The sequence below is a fragment of the Dendrobates tinctorius genome, unplaced genomic scaffold (genome assembly GCF_039654945.1).
Source record: "Dendrobates tinctorius isolate UK_male_01 unplaced genomic scaffold, ASM3965494v1 ptg000162l, whole genome shotgun sequence".
In the NCBI taxonomy this organism is placed as follows: domain Eukaryota; kingdom Metazoa; phylum Chordata; class Amphibia; order Anura; family Dendrobatidae; genus Dendrobates; species Dendrobates tinctorius.
Window position 1 is genome coordinate 55,485,549 of NW_027361829.1, and position 22,083 is coordinate 55,507,631.

At 43.4% G+C, this 22,083-nt stretch overlaps 1 protein-coding gene across 3 annotated transcripts; it reads right to left on the reverse strand.

Annotated features, from left to right (window-relative positions):
* Window positions 1-6,629: 6,629 nt before the first annotated feature.
* CUNH7orf25 (chromosome unknown C7orf25 homolog) lies at window positions 6,630-17,462 on the reverse strand. 3 transcript variants are annotated; one of them, XM_073550022.1, is made up of 2 exons: window positions 17,444-17,462; window positions 6,630-8,081 (listed from the first exon to the last, which is right to left on the reverse strand). In XM_073550022.1, exons 1-2 carry the CDS (start codon window positions 17,449-17,451, stop codon window positions 6,794-6,796), a joined length of 1,296 nt encoding a protein of 431 aa, XP_073406123.1. In that variant the 5' UTR covers window positions 17,452-17,462; the 3' UTR covers window positions 6,630-6,793. The 3 variants fall into 3 exon arrangements, with proteins under 3 accessions (XP_073406123.1, XP_073406125.1, XP_073406124.1); XM_073550024.1 differs by lacking the exon at window positions 17,444-17,462 and adding an exon at window positions 15,715-15,877; XM_073550023.1 differs by lacking the exon at window positions 17,444-17,462 and adding an exon at window positions 15,448-15,579.
* Window positions 17,463-22,083: the final 4,621 nt, after the last annotated feature.

Consider the following 22,083-nt stretch of genomic DNA (forward strand, 5'->3'; position numbering starts at 1 on the left):
AGAGCCGGCTCGGGGGCGGAGCTACCCCCGGCCGTGCGTGCGCTGAAAAAGCGCTAATGTGAAACCGGCCTTACTGTACCACAATGTCCAGGCTGATCGCCGGGCTCCTTACCTGGACTCAACAACTTTATATGCATACTAGCTGAAGAGCCTGACGTTCCCTGGGCATAGTAACCAACTGTGGTTAGTTATAACAAATTATAATGATTATATTGCACATAAAAACCATGCATCTAATCCTATCCTGTGTGATACTGACTGCTGAGCCGTGTATCTAATCCTATCCTGTGTGATACTGACAGCTGAGCCGTGTAGCTAATCCTATCCTGTGATACTGACTGCTGAGCCGTGTATCTAATCCTATTTTGTGTGATACTGACTGCTGAGCCGTGTATCTAATCCTATCCTGTGTGATACTGACTGCTGAGCCGTGTATCTAATCCTATCCTGTGTGATACGGACTGCTGAGCCGTGTATCTAATCCTATCCTGTGTGATACTGACTGTTGAGCTATGTATCTAATCCTATCCTGTGTGATACTGACTGCTGAGCCGTGTATCTAATCCTATCCTGTGTGATACTGCCTGCTGAGCCGTGTATCTAATCCTATCCTGTGTGATACTGGGCTCCCCCTGCAGTCTGTGTCAGAGGGTGGTCTGTGTTGGCACGGTAATAAATTGTGTTATTTCCAGCTTTACAGAAGGACGATAACACCATAGAAATGATAATAATAGGCCTGTTACCACAACTGTCTACAAAGAAAACTGTTGCTGATAGCAACCAATCACAGCTCAGCTTTCATCTTTTAAACAGCTCTGGGACAGCGTGGCGAGTTTTGAGTGGTGACTTTTGTGTTTCGACTTTTATGTGGCGAGGTTGGTGTATGTGTGGTGAAATGTGTGCTGAGGGTCGTATATGTGTTGAAGCACGTGGTAGTGTGTAGTGCATTTTGTGTGTGTTCATATGCCTGTGTGTGGCGAGTATCCCATGTCAGGGCCCCACCTTAGCCACTGTACGGTATATACTGTTTGGCGCCATCGCTCTCATTCTTTAAGTCCCCCTTGTTCACATCTGGCAGCTGTCAATTTGCCTCCAACACTTTTCGTTTCACTTTTTCCCCATTATGTAGATAGGGGTAAAATTGTTTGGTGAATTGGAACGCGCAGGGTTAAAATTTCACCTCACAACATAGCATATGACGCTCTCGGGGTCGAGACATGTGACTGTGCCAAATTTTGTGGCTGTAGCTGCGACGGTGCGGATGCCAATCCCGGACATACACACACACCCACATTGAGCTTCATATAATATATAATAAAAAACCTTTATTATAGTAATTCGTTAAAACCTACTTTAAAATCCCCTATTTAAACGCGAATTTTTGTTCACTCCAATAAAATGCCATAAAAACAATATATAAATATTTAGAAACTAGATTATGGCCCGATGCTATCGCATCGGGAGGATGCGATAGCATCACACCTCTTGCCATGTTAACCCTCAACACACACACTCCTCTCACCTTTCCTCTCGGAAGATGTCGGGGATCGTGGAGCAGCGGCGATGATGGCGTGAGTATGAGAGACGGAGTGAGAGAAAGGGTCGTATGTGGAGTGAAAGAGTGAGTGGAGATGGTGAAAGGTGAGAGGAGTGTGTGTGTTGAGGAGTGGTGTGTTGAGGGTTAACATGGAAAGAGGTGTGCGGTGACGTCACCGGTTACAACTGGACGGAAGTTGTTACAACCGGAAGCTGCTTAGGGCATTTATTATTATAGATAATTTATATTTAGAAATAATTTATATAAAACAAATGAATACTTTTATACTAAATTTTATTTAATTAAAAATTGATAAAAAATATATAATCAAAAATCCAAAAAAGCAGAACAAAAAAAACCTGACCTATACTTCCCTAAAATTCATTACAGGGCATACAATTCAATCTCGTGATTAAGCCCCTTTGGGACCAGGCTATCTAGCATAAAAATCCATTTGGATTCAATTCTGGACATATTCTTTATATAATCACCTCCCCTGTGATTTTTTTAGACTGTCTGAATTCCGAAAAACGATGTACTCCCACATGACTTGCCATGCCTTTCAGCATAATGGCGTGACAGGGGATGGCCCAAAAAGCCCCTGGTGATATTATCCAAATGCTCTTTTTCTCCTCTCCCTAAAGGGGGTTTTACACATAGCGATATCGCTATAACGTCACCGATTTTGTGACGATATAGCGATATCGCTATGTGTGATACTTACCTCCGACCGGCTTCCCCGCTGTCCATCGCTGATCACGCAAGAATGTCCGGCTCCATTTCTCGTCGGGCGCTTCCTGCTGTAACAACGAGCGACGCGTGGACGCGGGCGGGAGGACGTCAGGATCGCTGTGTGTGAAAGGTATCGTGCGCTGCGTTGCTGCTGCATCGCTGTGAGATCTTCTTGTGTGGCAGCTCACTAGCGATCATCTAGCGATGCACCAGCGATCCTGACCGGGTCGGATCGCTGGTGCGTCGCTAAATGTAAACGGCCCTTAACGACCAGGGGTATTTTTGGTTTTACATTTTCATTTTTCCCTCCCCTTCTTTCCAGAGCCATAACTTTTTTATTTTTCCGTTTATATGGCCATGTGAGGGCTTATTTTTTGCGGGACGAGTTGTACTTTTAAATGACATCATTGGTTTTACCATATCGTGTACTCGAAAACGGGAAAAAAATTCCAAGTGCGGTGAAATTGCAAAAAAAGTGCAATCCCACATTTGTTTTTTGCTTGGCTTTTTTGTTAGGTTCACTAGATGCTAAATCTGACAATCTGACCTGCCATTATGATTCTCCAGGTCATTACGAGTTCATAGACACCAAACATGTCTATGTCCTCTTTTATCTAAGTGGTGAAAAAAAATTCCAAAGTTTGCTAAAAAAAAAAAAAAAATTGCGCAATTTTCTGAGACCCGTAGCATCTCCATTTTTCATGATCTGGGGTCGGGTGAGGGCTTATTTTTTCCGTGCCGGACTGACGTTTTTAATGATACCACGTTTGTGCAGATACGTTCTTTTGATCGCCCGTTATTGCATTTTAATGCAATGTCTTGGTGACTAAAAAAACGTAATTCTGGCGTTTTGAATTTTTTTCTCGCTACGCCGTTTAGCGATCGGGTTAATGCTTTTTTTTATTGATAGATCGGGCAATTCTGAACGCGGCGATACCTAATATGTGTATGTGGGATTTTTTTTTTACTGTTTTATTTTGATTGGGGCAAAAGGGGGGTGATTTGAACTTTTAGTTTTTTTAATTTTTTTTACTTTTAAACATTTTTTTTTTTTTTTTTTACTTTTGGCATGCTTCAATAGCCTCCATAGGAGGCTAGAAGCTTGCGCAACCCGATCGGCTCTGCTACATATGGGCGATGAGCAGATCGCTCATATGTAGCAGATTTTCTGCTGTGCTTTCAGCGCCGACCACAGGGTGGCGCTGAAAGCCATATGCCTGGAACAACCATAGAGGTCTCATAGAGACCTCTGGTTGTCCAGGCAACATGACGCCGACCCCCGATCACGTGACGGGGGTCGGCAATGAGGTCATTTCCGGCCCGGCGGCCGGAAATGCTATTTAAATGCCCGCTGTCAGCTTTGACAGCGGCATTTAACTAGTTAATAGGCGCGGGCGGACGGCGATTCCGCTCGCGCCTATTGCGGGCACATGTCAGCTGTTCATAACAGCTGACATGTCCCGACTTTGATGCGGGCTCAGCGCCGGAGCCCTCATCAAAGCAGGGGAAATGTCTGATGACGGACTGTGTCCGTCATTGGACATTAAGGGGTTAAGCCTTCTTTTTGTGGCCCCAACATAAATCTTATCACAAGAACACCTCACTATGTATATAATCCCCATTGAATGGCAAGTGATCTTATCTTTAATATAAAACATCTCAGTTTTATCGGCATTCCAACATGTCATCTGGATCACTCTCTTGCATTTAATGCGTGTGCAACATGAGCAATTTCCACAAGGGGTAAAACCCCCATCACTAATATAGTGATTATCCTTTGAAATGGGGATACCATTCATCATTCCCATTTTTGTAGTGGGAGTTATAATGTTTCCAATGTTTTTGGCTTTTCTATAAACAAATCTTGGTTTTGCAGGTAATAATTCTCCCACAATTTTGTCTCTTTAGAATGGGCCAATATTTCTGGATTATCTTAGTAAATCCTTTATGGTTTTTATGATACTGAGTAATAAAGGGCATTCGACCGATCTCTTGTGTTATACTTAAAGGTTCATGTATCGGTTTGGTTCCATTAATCAAATCTCTCCTAGATGCGGCTTTTGCAGATTGATTTCCTTGCTCAAGGGAAGATAATTTGTACCCTCTTTCTACAAATTGTTTTTTCAAAAAAATTGGACTCAACATCATAATCACTATCTTTAGTACAATTGCGTCTAATACGCTTGAATTGTCTTTTCGGAATGTTAGGAGCCATGAAGGGAGGTGGCAGCTGTCCATATGGATATAACTGTTGCAATCCACCTCCTTATAACATATTGTAAAGATAGTGTTATTCTCCACATAAATATTTAAGTCCAAAAAGTTAATATTGGATGTACTTATATTGGAGGTAAATTCCAAACCATGAGTTATCATTTATTCCACTTAATTTCTCAAGGTCTGTTTGAGATCCTTGCCATATGAAAAGCACATCATCAATGAAGTGATGCCACATAATGAGTCCCTTTTGTAGTTGCCCCTTACTTAAAATATGTGACTCATCCCATTTTCCTACATATAAATTTGCATAACTTGGGGCAAATTTTATCCCCATTCCTGTACCCCAAGATTGCAAATAAAATTGTATACAGTATATAAAATAATTATGCTGTAAGATGAATTTCATACTCTCTACTATAAACGCAATTTGTATCATCATTTTAAGCAGGACACTTTGAAACCCTTAACCCCACCCTCCAACTTTCCCCAAGTGTCAACTTCCACCCCCCCACCTCTATACTCTGTTAGTGAACTTTGCTTATTTTCTGAATACATTTGGCCATGCAAATAGTAACTTGTTCTACATGACATGGAAAAGATGCTATGTATTCTTGTTTTTTTTTTTTTCCAGATTGTTAAAAATTTCTTAAATAAAGAATTTCTAAAAAAAAAAACAAAAAACAAAAAAAACTTGGATGACATCTATGAGCCACCGTTTTCACAGACTATTTTTATAGGAGAAGCTGTAGAGAGCATCATTTTCTTATAACTGAGAAAAACTGAAGCAGCTCTGAGTAAACATTTATGGTAAAAACTAACATTGCCCAAACTCTGATGACACTGATCAAAATTCAAAAACAGCAAGGGTATGTTCCCACAGTCAGTAAACGCTGCGTACATCCACAGCATCCAACCTGCAGCGGACAGATGTTACAGGATAGTGGATGGGATTTTAAGAAATCCCATGTCCACTATGCATGCTCTGACACCCGCGGATTCCCTGCGGAGATCGACATGCAGCGCGTCTTTCCAGACCGCAGCATGTCTATTTATCTTGCAGAGACGCAAGTCTCCGCAAAATAAATCTCACCCATACAATGTTGGACACGGTGATTCCACACGGTTCAATGAACACATGCGGAATCACCTGCGTTCAAAAACCGGCAGCACTTTGGACGCAGCAGATATGTGCTGTGCTCAAAGCACTGTCGATTACTAACCATGGGGACGTAGCATAACAAATTTGGATCTTTTCTTGTGTAGAAGAAAAAAAAAAAATCATTGACGCAAGAAGGAAACCTAACAATGTGTTTTAGACATCACTTTTCAGCTTGTGCTCTATATATATTAGAGTCTGTGTCACCAGTCTTCTCTCTAGTTATCAGTGAGCAACATTATAATACACTGAAAATAGGTGATGGGAACAGCTCCACTTCATCTTCCTGCAGGTGGCACGAAAACACAATACAATACCATACAAATCACTTTTTTTGTTTAGGTTTCTGATGAAAAGCAAGTCTGCAATTTTATATACTGTGTGTAAATGTTTTTGTTTTCAATATCTCTGCATGCAGAAACCGAATGGAAAATTACACCGTTAACTCCCAGAGTAAAGAACATATGTTTTGCTCCAGTGATGCCCATCTAAGCACCCAGCACTAACAGCAACAGTACAGAAATGAGAGCTCGGTTTTAATGGGCCCTTGATCACACATCCAGAACATCCTTTACTTATTTGACTCACTTATATAGCACCATTAATTCCACAGCACTTTACGGATATTATCATCACTGTCCCCACTGGGGCTCACAAACTACTTTACCTACAAGTGTGTCTTTGAAGTATGGGCAGAAACACACACATGTGCACAACATACAAAATTCTTGCAGATATTGCCCTTGAACCCAGGACCCCAGTGTTGCATCGCTACACTGCTAACCTCTGAGCCAGTGTTGCCCCTTTGGGAGAAACTCAATGAAGGTCAATTGCAAGCAGTGACCTTGAAAATAAAAAAAAAAAAAAAAAAAAATAGTGAAACCTCTCTCACAGTGTATAAAAAGTGCCCATTGATTGTAAACAAAGAACCTTGCCAAAGCCCAGCACTTCCCTTTAAGAAATGTAAACTACTCGAAGGCCAAGTGTGGCTAAAGTGCATAGCTTCAAGTCTTTATTGAACATGTTTCTGCATATGACATGCTTATGAAGCTACATTATGGGATACATTATACAGAACATTAGGAATTTCCTCTTTTGAAAAAGACAAAACAGTCTAATGAGATCCTGACATACAACTTTGCCTGAGGTCAGTGGAGGTCAGAAGACACGTGATTCTTTGGTATAGGACTTGCAGAAGACTCTTTGCTCTCGGTAAGTGCTCGAGGTTGGTGAATGAACACACTAAATTTAACACCCTGGTTATTGGCTGCTCTTACAAAGCCACTATTAGCAGTCATTGTGACAGCACGTAAAGTGTCCCCAGTCCCAAATATGGAGACTGAACGGTTGTTAACTTTAGAGCTAGCAGCAAGTTTCAAGGCACGCTCAGATGGTTGATCGGGGACTACATTAATTCTCCGTATGAGTGACGCAGCTCGTTCTCTCTCATATGCTCCACCTAAAGTCTTCAATATGGATTGGAAGTCTTTGACGGCACATTCACAGGCAAAAAGCTCCTTGCCCTCCATGAAGGAGTCCAGCAAAGGTAACACTTTTTCTTGTCTTTCCTGTGCTGCCTGCTCTGTCAATACCTTCTGTTTAAATATAAAATGGCAGCCCCCATGGCTAAGAGCAGATACGTAGGTAATTAATGTTGTGATGTCTAAGTTCACCCGGTTGCAGACTTCAACCTTAATCTCTCTAGGGAAAGCCACACTGGCAACTATATTGTCTCTATCTACCTTTCCAATATGCAGAAGCTCAGAGTCATCCTCTTCCTCCCCATCTGATTCACTACAGCTTAGATCATTTACTTCTTGAGCAATCCCGAGAGCGACAGCGACAATATCTCCACGTACAGATATTTTCATCTCTTTTAGCTTCTCAGCCATAGGTTTGGAGACACTGTTATAAAAGGCAAATATGATATGAGGACTGCTATATTGCACAGGCTGCTGGCGGCTCGCTTGCAGGTAATCCTCTGCCTGTTCAATTATGCTTTTATCGCCATATTGGCCACGTCCAATCCATATATTATGAAGAGCCTCTGCCTTTCTCCCTATGGCTTTAACCCATGTGTGCCCACCATTGGCAACCACATCAACCACTAGCGTTTGCTTCTCTCCAAACTGGTTACTGTAACTGAAAACATGGAGAACACTGACCACATCTTCTAGACTCTCGGCTGACTCGATAATGGCTTGTAGATGAGTGAGATTAGTGCTCTTTAAGTGAGACTCCTTAATGGCTACTTTCCCAGTCTCCACTTTTTGCAAGAACTTCAGTTCAGCCCTTAGCTTGCTGCATAGTTTTGCTCCACCTTCGACACCTCCAGCGCGAGACTTCGAGAGAACTTCTGCTCTTTTTATTAATTCTTTGGCAATTGCAATACGATCACAGAGCATTGAATCCACCGACATGATGGCAGCATTATTTCTAAAAAGAAATTAAAAAGAATAGACGTTAAAAAAAAATTAAAACTACAAAAATATAGCAATGACGCCAAAAACACAAAATATAAAGCCAAAATGCTGTGCGTGTACACATTTCAGTATTTGCTATAGATTTTATAGTATCAGGCATTTTTTTTTTACTGTCTTTTAAAATAAACACAGTAAACGCTAAAAGTTCTTTGTTAGGTTCCAGCCCCCCATCTTTTTAGAATACATTTTGTTTTTTTAATTCCAGGATGTCTATTTTATACTATTTGAAGGGGCCGTTAAAGTGGTTTTCTGTCATTAACTGACATGTATCTACAGATTAAGTTGTAAATGTCAGGGTAGGCTCACATGAGTATAATTTGTGTTTAAGTGCTGCACCTCCAACTCACCCCCACCTCCCAAAAAAAAAAAAAAAAAAAATCTAACTTTTTTATGGTTAGATTGCAATTTTGTAAGGTTATGTTCATAAGATGCATTTTTGCTGCCTTTCTGCAGGCAAACCAGCAGCAAAAAAACAGGTTTTGCTGCTTTTTTTTGTTGTCTTTTGTGCATGCTGAGAAAGTTTAGTGCCCTACAAAAAAACACAAAATAAAACCAATGTGTGTGCAGGAGACTTCTGAAATCTCAAACTTTGCTGGTACTGTAAAACGCAGCTGTGACTACAGCCTAACATAGGAAACTTTACACGGTCTTGTAGATGATTAATAGAAGCTGCAAAGAAAAAAAAAACTGATAGAACACTCACGGTGCTAGCAAGGATCTCACAGAGGTCACGGCAGTTCAGCCCGGCAGGGAACGCAGCCATAGTGACCAGAGGTAACCTAGATGACGTCGCCGCCGGTCACTGAGGCTGCACTCACAGCAGTTCAGTCACCCGTGATACTCAGCCTGAACGGTCGCATCTTGGCACCGTCCACGTTGAAAACTGTATTTCCCCCAGACATTGATTACGGTGTGGGACAGAATGACGGAGAGGTGAGGGATATTGTTGTTTTTTTATTTTTGGTTTATTACAGGAGAACGAGGGCTTCAGTGGATTAAGGCGTTTGGTGAGTATAACTGTATTTGTTATTTTTAAATAAAGTAAAAGTGTGTTTTGTTTTATTTCTAATAAAGGACTTTATTCTAGCTGTGTAATTATTTACCATATAACTATAGGATTAGTAATGGATCAGTGTCTCACTGACGCCTCTCCATTGTGGGCTTGATGTCACCTGACAATACAAAGGAGACATCAACCCCACAAATATTAACCTCACTTGCCACCGCTACAGGGCAAGTTTGAAGAGTGGGCAAAGCGCCAGAATTGTTGCATCTAATAGATGTGCTTTTTTGGACAGCGGCAGGCTGCTATTTTTAAGCTGGTGGGGGGCAACCCCTTACCAGCCTGAGAATACAAGCCCCCAGCTGTCAGCTTTAGCAAGGCTGCTTGTCAAAATGGGGGGGATCCCCCATTCTTTATAACCCGCCTTGTTGAAGTTGACAGCTGAGGGTTACCCCCAGCTGTGAGTTTTGCCTGGCTGGCAAGCGAAAATATAGGGGAACCCAAGCAGATTTTTTTTTTTTTTTTTTTTTTTTTTATTTATTTACAGAGCAGGAGCCGGCTAATGAATACACCCATCAGCCGTTCCTGGTCTCGCTGTTATTAGCGGCAGCAGGTGTCGGATGATGGGAACAGTGTTCCCATCCGCTGAATGCTCACACTGTCTTGACAGCGTGGGAACTGCAGCTCTCTGACCAGCGGGGATGATTTCACCATCAATCAGAAGCGGAGTTTGCCTCGCTGCCATGCACATGTCAGCATGGCAAACACTGGATGTTTGGGCCCCCATTCAAGGTGTCTGCCCATCTCTAATAGCAACAACATTAGATGGGAAATTAAATATAGCCAAATCAGATCTCATGTTTTGCACTGACCATGTTTTGCACTGACCATGTGTTTGCAAATTGTTTGGCTTTTTATCCTATGTCATATTGCAAGGCTCGTTAAAGGGTTGATAGTGACTTTTAGGATTGATACTTCCAATAGGGGGCAATCTGAAGCGGTATTTTGCATATTTAGATTCCTTTTAACACATTTTACTGTTTCTTCTATGTATCTGAATCTTTTTGTCCGTGTAACCATGTGTATACAGTATCTTTTATTTTATGAATTTTGTTTAATAGTTTATGAATAGAGGGCTATAGTGATTAAATACCTCACAAAGAACTACAGTGAACTCACTGAGCTCAGCATTGCACTGCAAGACTCTCTCACGGGTGCTAGCTGTGATCTCATTGCGGTCACCACAGTTCATCATAAGGCCCGGTCTGGCTGAAGTGAGTCATTCTTGCCAACTCTTCAGCGTGAGCAGTCGCCTCCGGCAACCACTAATTTTGATGAGAAAATGTCGCACACATGAATTACGGCATAGCACACTCTGGATTCTTTCAACTTCAGACAGGTGAGGGATATTGTTTTTTATTTTTGTTTACAGGGGGCAATGACTTCAAAGATTAGGAGTTTTATTCTTAATTTTACGTTTGAGTACAACTCTCAATATTGTCCCCTGCTCACACCGATCGCAGGCAGAGCAAGGGACAATGATGTGAGCAGTCTTGACCACCCGGCACCTGAGAACAGTGCAAACTGTGCCGGTTTTTCTCAGGCGCTGGTACATGTGATACTAATGCGGCACACTGTTGCCACAAGTATGAAACACACGGACAAGGATATCTCCGGTACTGTTATTTTCATTACCGGAAATATCAGGGCGTGTGAAAGAGCCCTAAACTTGTAAGCATTGATTGAAGGCAACTCCCGTTACGCCTGGCTGTATGTGACAGCCAGGCCATACTCACCAGATGAATATGATAAATACATCCGTTGTGATGAAGAAAGGAGCACCTGTTTATGACGGATAAATCCATCACAGGGTGGTAAAGGGTTAAGCTATTTTTACATAAGTAAAAAGCATGGTGGCTTTGCACCACTGAGTTCTTGGTTTCAAATCCCACAACATCTGCAAGGAGTTTGTATGTTCTCCCTGTGTTTGTGTGGGTTTCCTACCACACTGCAAAAACTGATAGCAGATGTAGATTGTGAGCCCCAATGGGGACACGGAAGATAATGTCAGCAAAGTGCTATGGAATTAAAGGAGCTATGTAAGCAGTGCAGAACAACAAGAAGAACCAGAGTCCCTTCAGTTCTAGGACTTTTATAGGGAATGTAGTGACAATGCAGAAGTTTTGCATTTTAAAAGTGCAGACTCAGTTGCAGGATATATCCTATGGTGTTTAGTCCATGGCTTTGGCCATGACAGTTGAACCTATGCGCACCTTTTCTATAGCACATTATCTGCTAATTGAGATTCAGCTTATAAAATATGTGAATATAACAAACATGCAAGTTTTTGAATGAAAAGCAGATTGTAGCAGATTGTGCTAGTGACAATTGAGACAGTAAGATGAGATGTCTACACCTGGATGATGGCATCATTTCCTGTCTGTTACAATGGCAACTGTATTATAAAAGGCTTTTCCATAGTCATAAGAGACTACAAAATATCAAAAGGCCATCAGTACCTGTTACATGTACAGGAGCTACCAGCAGGTAGTCCTTTATCTGCAGAGATGAGGTCATGTAGACCCACAATCACTGGTCCCAATATGTATACACATGGTTGGTTGCAGCTGTCAAATGAGTAGACAGGGACGTAGATCTGGGGACAGTGAATGAAAGTTCTGAGCTTGGGTTTTTTCATCGTCTCTACATTATTTTTAGGAATAAAAAAAAAAAAAAAAAAAAAAAAAAAAAAAAACACCCTTAAAAGGTTTGTCAAGTCCAAATCGGTAAGTCTGCAGTGCTGTCAGCTGTGGCGATTCAGCAGTTTCTGAGACAAGACCGGAGGGTATGTATGGGGCGAAGCCACTTGTATAGTGCATACAAGCGTATGGAGGAAGGCCGCACCCACTGGCCGGGAGTACGTATAACACGTACATATCCACCCTCTGGTCCCAGCTCAGAAACTGGCAAATCCCCGCCGAGCACAAAGCTTACGTTGGGGGGGGATTCATAAGTCTGTAGTCACACACACGATTTTGACTGGACAACCCTATTACAGGGAACCTGTCATGTTCCCCATGCCCTCCAACCCAGCAGCATTTGTATTACTAAAACCCAGGCCTAACCAGCCCTTTATAATATTAGTCACTTAAATCCATGGTTAAAAAAATTTATATGCTCCATTTTTCTTATGCTAATTAGGACTTTGACTAGTCGATGGTTCGTTATTTTCCCTAGACTAGTCAACCCTCTGTGCTTGTTATCACACCCTTGCCCCACGTGATAATGTGACTTACAAGAGCCGGTGTCATTTCCAGGTCCCTGCAAATCTCGCACATGCGTTTGGTTTTATTCAGCAGCATCATTGTGACCCTGAAGCTCTGCACATGACTGGAAGTGCAGAAGACGGCCAACGTACATCTTCTGCACTTTTGGTCATGAGCATTGTGCCTTTGAAGCCGGGAAATGTACACACAGCTTCAGAGGCACAATATCTTTGCCGAACAGAGCCGGACGCATGCACAATATATGCAAGGACCTGGCAATAAGGCAGGCTCTAACAAATCATGTTATCACAAGGTAGAGGCATCGTTACACCGATGCCTCTACCTTGTGCCAGTCCTTACTCTGGTTATCCATCCACGCCAAAATCCAGTATAAACTTATTACCTTCACCCACAAAGCTCTCCACGGCTCAGCACCACCCTACATCTCCTCCCTCGTCTCAGTATCACCCTACCCGTGCTCTCCGTTCTGCTGATGACCTGAGGTTAACATCCTCAATCAGAACCTCCCACTCCCGTCTCAAAGACTTTTCATGTGCTGCGCCAATTCTTTGGAATGCACTACCCAGGATAATGCGATTAATCCCCAATTCCCAGTGTTTTAAGCGTGCCCTAAACTGCATTTGTTCAGAATGGCCTACCGCCTCAACGAATTAACCTAACTACCCCTGTGTGGCCCACTCAAAATTTTTTACCATAACCAGGTTCCTCGCATCATGTTCTCACAAGCTTTATGCATTTAATAGCCCTCTGTGTCTGTACTGCTACATATTTAGACTGTTAACGGGTTCATGCAGCATTACATGAACACTCTATTTATTACATTATGGCTGGTCTCAACAATGAAAGCAATTGTTACCATCCACCTTCCCTGTCACCCCTTTTCCTCAGATTGTAAGCTTGTGAGCAGGACCCTCATTCCTCTTGGTATCTGTTTTGATGTGTGTCTATTGATATGCTGTAATGTCTATTGTCTGTACAAGTCCCCTCTAAAATGTAAAGTGCTGCGGAATATGTCGGCGCTATAGAAATAAAATTATCAAAATGTATAAAAGGCAGAGCAAGGAAAGAAGTGGCACTCACCATTCCTTAAATATAGTCCTTTATTCCATGGCAAGTGACATAGCATGGTACGCAGGGAGAGTGAAGGACAATGGCTTTTTTGTGTCATACCAATGCTTCTATGGGTCCAGGTGAGTGCTGCTTCTTTCTATGCAGTTTTTTATATATTGTCCTAATCCAGGAAGCACAGCACCACCGTATTATTATCTACCATATAGTGTTCACACAAAGTTTTGCATAAGTGATAATTGCTGTCTGGTGCGGTGTCACTTTTTTTTGGATCAAATCAAGCCATCACAGCCACAGAGGCGTGATAACATACAGAGAGGGCTGACTAGTCTGGGGAAACGCCCCATTTACTAGTCAAAGGCCCAATTAGCGTAGGAAAAGTGGAGATTATGAATACTTTTTTTTAATGGGAACCTGTCACCCTATTTTTTGCCTATCAGCTGCCGGCACCGACATCAGGGGCTTATCTACAGCATTCTGTAATCCTGTAGATAAGCCCCCCCCCCTCATCTATCCTGAAAGATAAGAAAAAAAAAGCGTTAAGGCCCCGTCACACACAGTGAGATCGCTGATTTTGTGATGCAACAGCGATCTCACCAGTGATCTCGCTGTGTGTGACATGCATCAGCGACCGACCCCCGCCGGGTATCGCTGACCGTGCAGGAATGTCCTGGGCCATTTTTTGATAGTCTGTCTCCCGCTGGCCAGCACGCATAGCTGCGTGTGGCAGCGGGAGAGCAACGATTAGCAAGCTCCCAGCGCTGTAAGCAGACGCTGGGAGCTGGTATCCAAGGTAAATATCGGGTAACTAAGCGAGCGTGTCGCTTAGTTACCCGCTGTGTACCTTGGATACCTGCATGCTCGCGCTGGGAGCTGGTATCCAAGGTACACAGCAGGTAACTAAGTGACGCGCTGGTGCGGGATCACTGGTGCGACAGGACCCTTAGATTATACTCACCCTGGCATTCGGTCCGATGGGTGTCGCCGTCCCGTCCGGCGCCTTCCATCTTCTAACGGTGACGTCCTCTTCTTTACTGCCTGTCGTGGCTCCTGTGCACTGCTCTGCCCTGTTGAGGGTAGAGCAGAATACTGCAGTGCGCAGACACCGGGAGAGGTCCGCTGCTTGCGCACTGCAGTATTCTGCTCTGCCCTCAACAGGGCAGAACAGTGCGCCTGCGCAGGAGCCATGACAGGCAGCAAAGAAGAGGACGTCACCGTTAGAAGATGGAAGGCGCCGGACGGGACGGCGACACCCATCGGACCAAGACCGGACCCCCCCCCCCGGTGAGTATAATCTAACTCCTTTTTCTTCTCTTTCAGGTTACATCAGGGGCTTATCTACAGCATTACAGAATGCTGTAGATAAGCCCCCTATGTCGGTGTCGGCAGCTTAGATAGGGTGACAGATTCCTTTTAAACATGGATATAAGTGACCAACACTATAAAGGGCCGGATAAGCAGGTAGTTTAGTAATACATATAAGAATTCTGCTGGGCTGGAAGGCATGAGGGACCTGACAAGTTCTGGCAACGGTAATATTAAGTACACAGCTGGTAAAATAGAACAATGTAGCAGAGCTGAGCTGGCCACATTATGGCACTAAATATGGAAGTTATCCCTACTTATGGGATAAGAAATAACTTCCCAATCATTGGGGTCCAAAAGCTGGGACACCCACTGCTTCTGAGTACCAGGGCCCTGTATGTATGGAGACTCCGGTAGTCAACCACAATGCCGCTCCATCCAAAGACCAGACAAGTGCTGTGCTTGGCCATCCCATGTGACTGAATGGACGCAACACATGATCAACCACCGGTCCACTCAGAAGGGTCTTGGTTTTTGTGATCAGCAGGGGGCACACATACCTTGGTGCAACCTGGGCAGTGGCTCAAGGGCCCTATGGGAAAGGGGGCAACTTCCACAGCACTATATGAGATTTGGACTGCAGAGGGCGCAACTACCTGCACATTGCCCTCGGCAGTCTGTGTCCATTCCTTGTAGCGGACCCTCAACGGTAGGGAAGTTAGCCCCTAGCCTGTGAAGAGAGGACAACTACCAAACATGAGCAGAGAGCCCTTTAGGGAAGGCAGCAGTAGCCAGCACAGCCCCAGCTCTGCTACACTGCACGATACCGGCGGCGCCTCTTCCTCACACAGTCAGCAGTGGGTGCCCCTCAGTGTGACGTCACGCATGGTGACAGGCCCGGACCATATAGGCTTTGCACTTACCACTACACGTACAGACAGCAGATCAACAGGGTCCGCACAGCCGGCCAATGAGACCTACTGCGCATGCGCCTCAAACGCGCTGACTGTCGGGAGAGGAATTACCAGGGCGGGGGTTTACGGTGACTGTGTGCTGAGCAGTGGATGCGCCCCCTGCCGGTGCGATGTGTGTGAGCAAGTCTTAAATAGGGCGGGAACCCGTGTCAGGCTGCTCCCGTCACAGGCCTTACAGTCCGGCTCCTCTGTTCGTGGCTTCTGCGCTGCGTACTGTGTATAACGTAGAAACAAGTGTGGGGTTCCATATATGCTGAATTCATCAACCAGGCTTCACACTGCTTTTAATGGACAGTCAGAGTACCCCTGATAAATCATGGTGTTAGCGGAGTCACCCCACAAAGTATCGGCAGGGCGCATGGGTATGTTCACGTCACGTGATGTTTTGCAGTGTTTTTCGACATAAGGAAAAAAAAAACAAAAATCCTGAAAGCACTGACATGCTGCAATTTTAGAAAAATACAAAGATAAAAAAAAAAAAACAAGAACGTGCAGAAGTTTTTCACATCTCACGTTATTGGTACTGTAAAACGAAGCATTTTTGCAAAGGAAATAAAGCACCATGTGTGAACATACCCCTTACTGTTCTGTCACTTAGGACACCTACCAGAACAACAAAAAAAACTATGTAGTGAGAATGTATGCAACCCCCCTATCCACATGGTGACTCCTGATCGCTGGGGGTCCGACTGCTGGGACCCTAGTACCCTACTGATCAAAAGAATACACTTCTAAATGGAGGGAGGTCCATGAATAAGGGATAGCATACAATCTCAGGAAAAAAAAAGCCTCTACAGGGGTTTTCCCACAAACAAAAGTTCATTTTAATCAATAGATTCTGGAATAATTTCCACAATTGGATGTGTTTAAATAAAATGTTCCTGTGCTGAGATAATCTAATAAATGTGCCCCTGCTGTGTACTGTGTAATGACTGTGTCTGACCATACAGGAACATGGTCTGATTCAGGGTCGGACTGGGGTGCCTAGGGCCCACCCCATGGCTACCCTAAATGGTTTTATTATGTGTTCATTTTTTGGCCTCTCCCACTAAAACGTGTGCCATTTAGCAAGCTGTACAATGTGCAAAAGAGAACACTCTCAGCCTCCTATTTATCGTACACACTGCACTCTTGGCATCCTATATCACATACAGACCGCACTCTCAGCCTCTTATAGAAAGTATGTACAGTATATAGGATGCCGATATTGCGGTATGTACGGCATATTGGCCTCGTATATGACATGCAGACTGTCGGCCTCCTATTACGCCCCCTATAAGAGAGTGTCGTCCTCCTATTAGGCCCCCTATAACACATACAGACTATCTGCCTCCTATTAGGCCCCCTATAAAACACTGAGTGTCGGCCTCCTATTAGGCCCCCTATAAGACATACTGAGTGTCGGCCTCTGTACAGACCGCACTCTCTGCCTATGTACGGCATACAGGAGGATGATAGTGCAGTCTGTAAGGTCGGTATACTGGCCTCATCTGACATACTAGATTAAGGCCCGATGCTATCGCATCGAGAGGATAGTGACACACCTCTTGCCATTTTAACCCTCAATACACACACACCTCAACATACACTCCTCTCACCTTTCACCATCTCCACTCACATCCACTCACTCTTTCACTCCACATACGACCCTTTCTCTCACTCCGTCTCTCATACTCACACTGTCATCGTCGCTGCTCCATGATCCCCCGACATCTTCCGCTGGCGCCATCCTGGATCCCGACGTTGTCCACGCCGGCGACATGTTCTTGCGGCCATGCCATCTTGAGTATTCTGAAATCCTGCGAGTGGAGATAGTGAAAGGTGAGAGGAGTGTGTGTTGAGGAGTGGTGTGTTGAGGGTTAACATGGCAAGAGGTGTGCTGTGAAGTCACCAGTTACAACTGGACGGAAGTTGTTACAACCCGGAAGCTGCTTAGCGCATTTATTATACTAGATTAAGGCCCGATGCTATCGCATCGAGAGGATAGTGACACACCTCTTGCCATGTTAACCCTCAATACACACACACACACCTCCTCAACACACCACACCGCCTCAACACACACTCCTCTCACCTTTCACCATCTCCACTCACGTTCACTCACTCTTTCACTCCACATACGACCCTTTCTCTCACTCCGTCTCTCATACTCACACCGTCATCGTCGCTGCTCCACGATCCCCGACATCTTCCGCCGGCGCCATCCTGGATCCCGACATTGTCCATGCCGGCGACATGTTCTTGCGGCCATGCCATCTTGAGTGTTCTGAAATCCTGCGAGTGGACATTAGTGGAGATAGTGAAAGGTGAGAGGAGTGTGTGTTGAGGAGTGGTGTGTTGAGGGTTAACATGGCAAGAGGTGTGCTGTGACGTCACCGGTTACAACTGGACGGAAGTTGTTACAACCCGGAAGCTGCTTAGCGCATTTATTATAGTAGATTAAGGCCCGATGCTATCGCATCAGGAGGATAGTGACACACCTCTTGCGATGTGAACCCTCAACACACAGTCCTCAACACACCACACCGCCTCAACACACACTCCTCTCACCTTTCACCATCTCCACTCACGTCCACTCACTCTTTCACTCCACATACGACCCTTTCTCTCACTTCCTCTCTCATACTCACACCGTCATCGTCGCTGCTCCACGATCCCCGACATCTTCTTCCGCCGGTGCCATCCTGGATCCCGACGTTGTCCATGCCGGCGACATGTTCTTGCGGCCATGCCATCTTGAGTATTCTGAAATCCTGCGAGTGGACATTAGTGGAGATAGTGAAAGGTGAGAGGAGTGTGTGTTGAGGAGTGGTGTGTTGAGGGTTAACATGGCAAGAGGTGTGCTGTGACGTCACCGGTTACAACTGAACGGAAGTTGTAACAACCCGGAAGCTGCTTAGCGCATTTATTATAGTAGATAGATGTATCACACCTATGTTTTTATGTGGATAAGATATTTACATAGTGAGCCTCAAGAAGGACAGTATTACTGATGTATGTAAAGTGCTATTGAAATGATAGTACTCTATTAATAAATAAAAAATTAATTATTATTACCTAAGTTATGTAGGTATGTGTTAGCTATGTAGTTGAAATCTACGTATGTTTGCCTAAATTTTTTTTGTTTTTGCCTTTTTTTTTTTAATCTATATATACCTATACCTATGTATATTTTTATGGATTTAAATATGTCTATGACATATATGTGAAAGAGATAATTAGTGTAAGATATATCTATCTGCTTAAAATATTTATATATAAAATATTTATATATATAACATATATCAAGCTATGTATAGAAGTCTTAGAAGTCTATTATCTATATCTATTTAGAATGTAACTATTATTTATATATCTATATATCTATCAATTCCAGGACCAACTTAAATAGTTTAAAGTAAGACATTTTTGTAAACGACATTTCTAGTGAAGATTTTTGGGCTATTAGGTAGCAATTGTCCTTGAAGTGGTGTATCCACCACTTTGACCCTAACGTTGCTGCGTTGCTTTACTCGGGAGAATGCAACATACAATTGTCCATGGGCAAATACAGGTCCGGCAAAAAAATTCCAACTCGATTGAGGGTCTGTCCTTGGGATTTGTTAATGGTCATAGCAAAAGCAGGTTTTAGAGGAAACTGTCGACGTTTTAATTTAAAAGGTAACCCAGTTTCTGAAGGACACAAATCGATGCGTGGAATAAACACAATGTCTCCTTCAGCTGAGCCAGTAATCACTTTAGCCTGTATGATGTTGCGGAGTAAGGCAATGACAATGAGGCGAGTGCCATTGCAGAGACCTTTCTTGGTGTTTAGGTTTCTTAATAGCATCACAATGGTGCCAATTTTGTTTTAACCCCTTCACTACCAAGGGTGGTTTGCACGTTAACTACCGGGCCAATTTTTACAATTCTGACCACTGTCCCTTTATGAGGTCATAACTCTGGAACGCTTCCATGGATCCCGGTGATTCTGACATTGTTTTCTCGTGACATATTGTACTTCATGTTAGTGGTAAAATTGCATTCAAATAACTTGCGTTTATTTGTGAAAAAAACGGAAATTTGGCGAAAATTTTGAAAATTTCGCAATTTTCCAACTTTGAATTTTTATGCCCTTAAATCACAGCGATACGGCACACAAAAAACTTAATACATAACATTTCCCACATGTTTACTTTACATGAGCACAATTTTGGAACCAAAATTTTTTTTTGTTAGGAAGTTATAAGGGTTAAAAATTGACCAGCGATTTCTCATTTTTGCAACACCATTTTATTTTTAGGGACCACTTCACATTTGAAGCCACTTTGAGGGGTCTATATGATAGAAAATACCCAAAAGTGACACCATTCTAAAAAATGCACCCCTTAAGGTGCTTAAAACGACATTCAAGAAGTTTATTAACCCTTTAGGTGCGTCACAGGAATTTTTTGAATATTAAAAAAAAAAATGAACATTTAACTTTTTTTCACAAAAAAAATACTTCAGGTTCAATTTTCTTTATTTTACCAATGGTAACAGGAGAAATTGGACTGCAAAAGTTATTGTGCAATTTGTCCTGAGTACGCTGATACCTGATATGTGGGGGGGAACCACTGTTTCGGCGCATGGCAGACCTCAGTAGGGAAGGAGCGCCGTTTGACTTTTTCAATGCAAAATTGGCTGGGATTCAGATCGGACGCCATGCCGCGTTTGGAGAGCCCCTGATGTACCTAAACAGTGGAAACCCCCCAAGTGACCCCATTTTGGAAACTAGACCCCCCCAAGGAACTTATCTAGATATGTGGTGAGAACTTTGAACCCACAAGGGCTTCACAGAAGTTTATAACGTACAGCGGTACAATTAAAAAATCATATTTTTTCCACAAAAATGATCTTTTCACCCCCAATTTTTATTTTTCCAAGGGTAACAGGACCCTAAAAGTTATTGTGCAATTTGTCCTGAGTACGCTGATACCCCATATGTGGGTGTAAATGACTATTTGGGCGCATAGCAGAGCTCGGAAGGGAAGCAGCGCCATTTGACGTTTTTGGCTAGAATTGAGATCGGACACCATGTCGCGATTGGAAAACCCCTGATGTACCAAAACACTAGAAACCCCCCACAAATGACACCATTTTGGAAACTAGACCCCCCAAGGAACTTATCTAGATGTGTGGTGAGCACTTTGAACCCCCCAGTGCTTCACTGAAGTTTATAACGTACAGCAGTACAATTAAAAAATCATATTTTTTCCACAAAAATGATCTTTTCACCCTCAATTCTTATTTTTCCAAAAGTAACAGGACCCTAAAAGATATTGTGCAATTTATCCTGAGTACGCTGATACCCCACATGTGGGTGTAAACCACTATTTGGGCGCATGGCAGAGCTCGGAAGGGAAGCAGCGCCATTTGACGTTTTTGGCTGGAATTGAGATCGGACACCATGTCGCGTTAGGAAAGCCCCTGATGTACCAAAACAGTAGAAACCCCCCACAAATGACACCATTTTGGAAACTAGACCCCCCAAGGAACTTATCTAGATGTGTGGTGAGCACTTTGAACCCCCCAGTGCTTCACTGAAGTTTATAACGTCCGGGCGTGAAAATAAAAAAATCGTATTTTTTCCACAAACATCAACTTTTAGTCCCCATTTTTTATTTTCCCAAGGGTAACAGGAGAAATTGGACCCCAAAAGTTGTTGTCCAATTTGTGCTGAGTACGCTGACACCCCATATGTGGGAGAAAACTACTGTATGGACACACGTCAGGGCTCGGAAGGGAAGTAGTGACGTTTTGGAATGCAGACTTTGATGGAATGGTCTGTGGGTGTCATGTTGCCTTTGGAGAGCCCCTAATGTACCTAAACAGTGAAAACCCCCCACAAATGATCCCATTTTGGAAACTAGACCCCCTGAGGAATTTATCTAGATGTGTGGTGAGCACTTTGAACCCCCAAGGGCTTCACAGAAGTTTATAATGCCCAGGCATGAAAATAAAAAAATCGTATTTTTTCCACAAACATGATCAATTAGTCCCCAATTTTTTTATTTTCCCAAGGGTAACAGGAGAAATTGGACCCCAAAAGTTGTTGTCCAATTTGTCCTGAGTACGCTGATACCTCATATGTGGGAGAAAACTACTGTATGGGCACACATCAGGGCTCGGAAGGGAAGTAGTGACGTTTTGGAATGCAGACTTTGATGGCATGGTCTGCGGGTGTCATGTTGCTTTTGGAGAGCCCCTGATGTACCTAAACAGTGGAAACTCCCCACAAGTGACCCCATTTTGGAAACTAGACCCCCTAATGAACTTATCTAGATGTGTGGTGAGCTC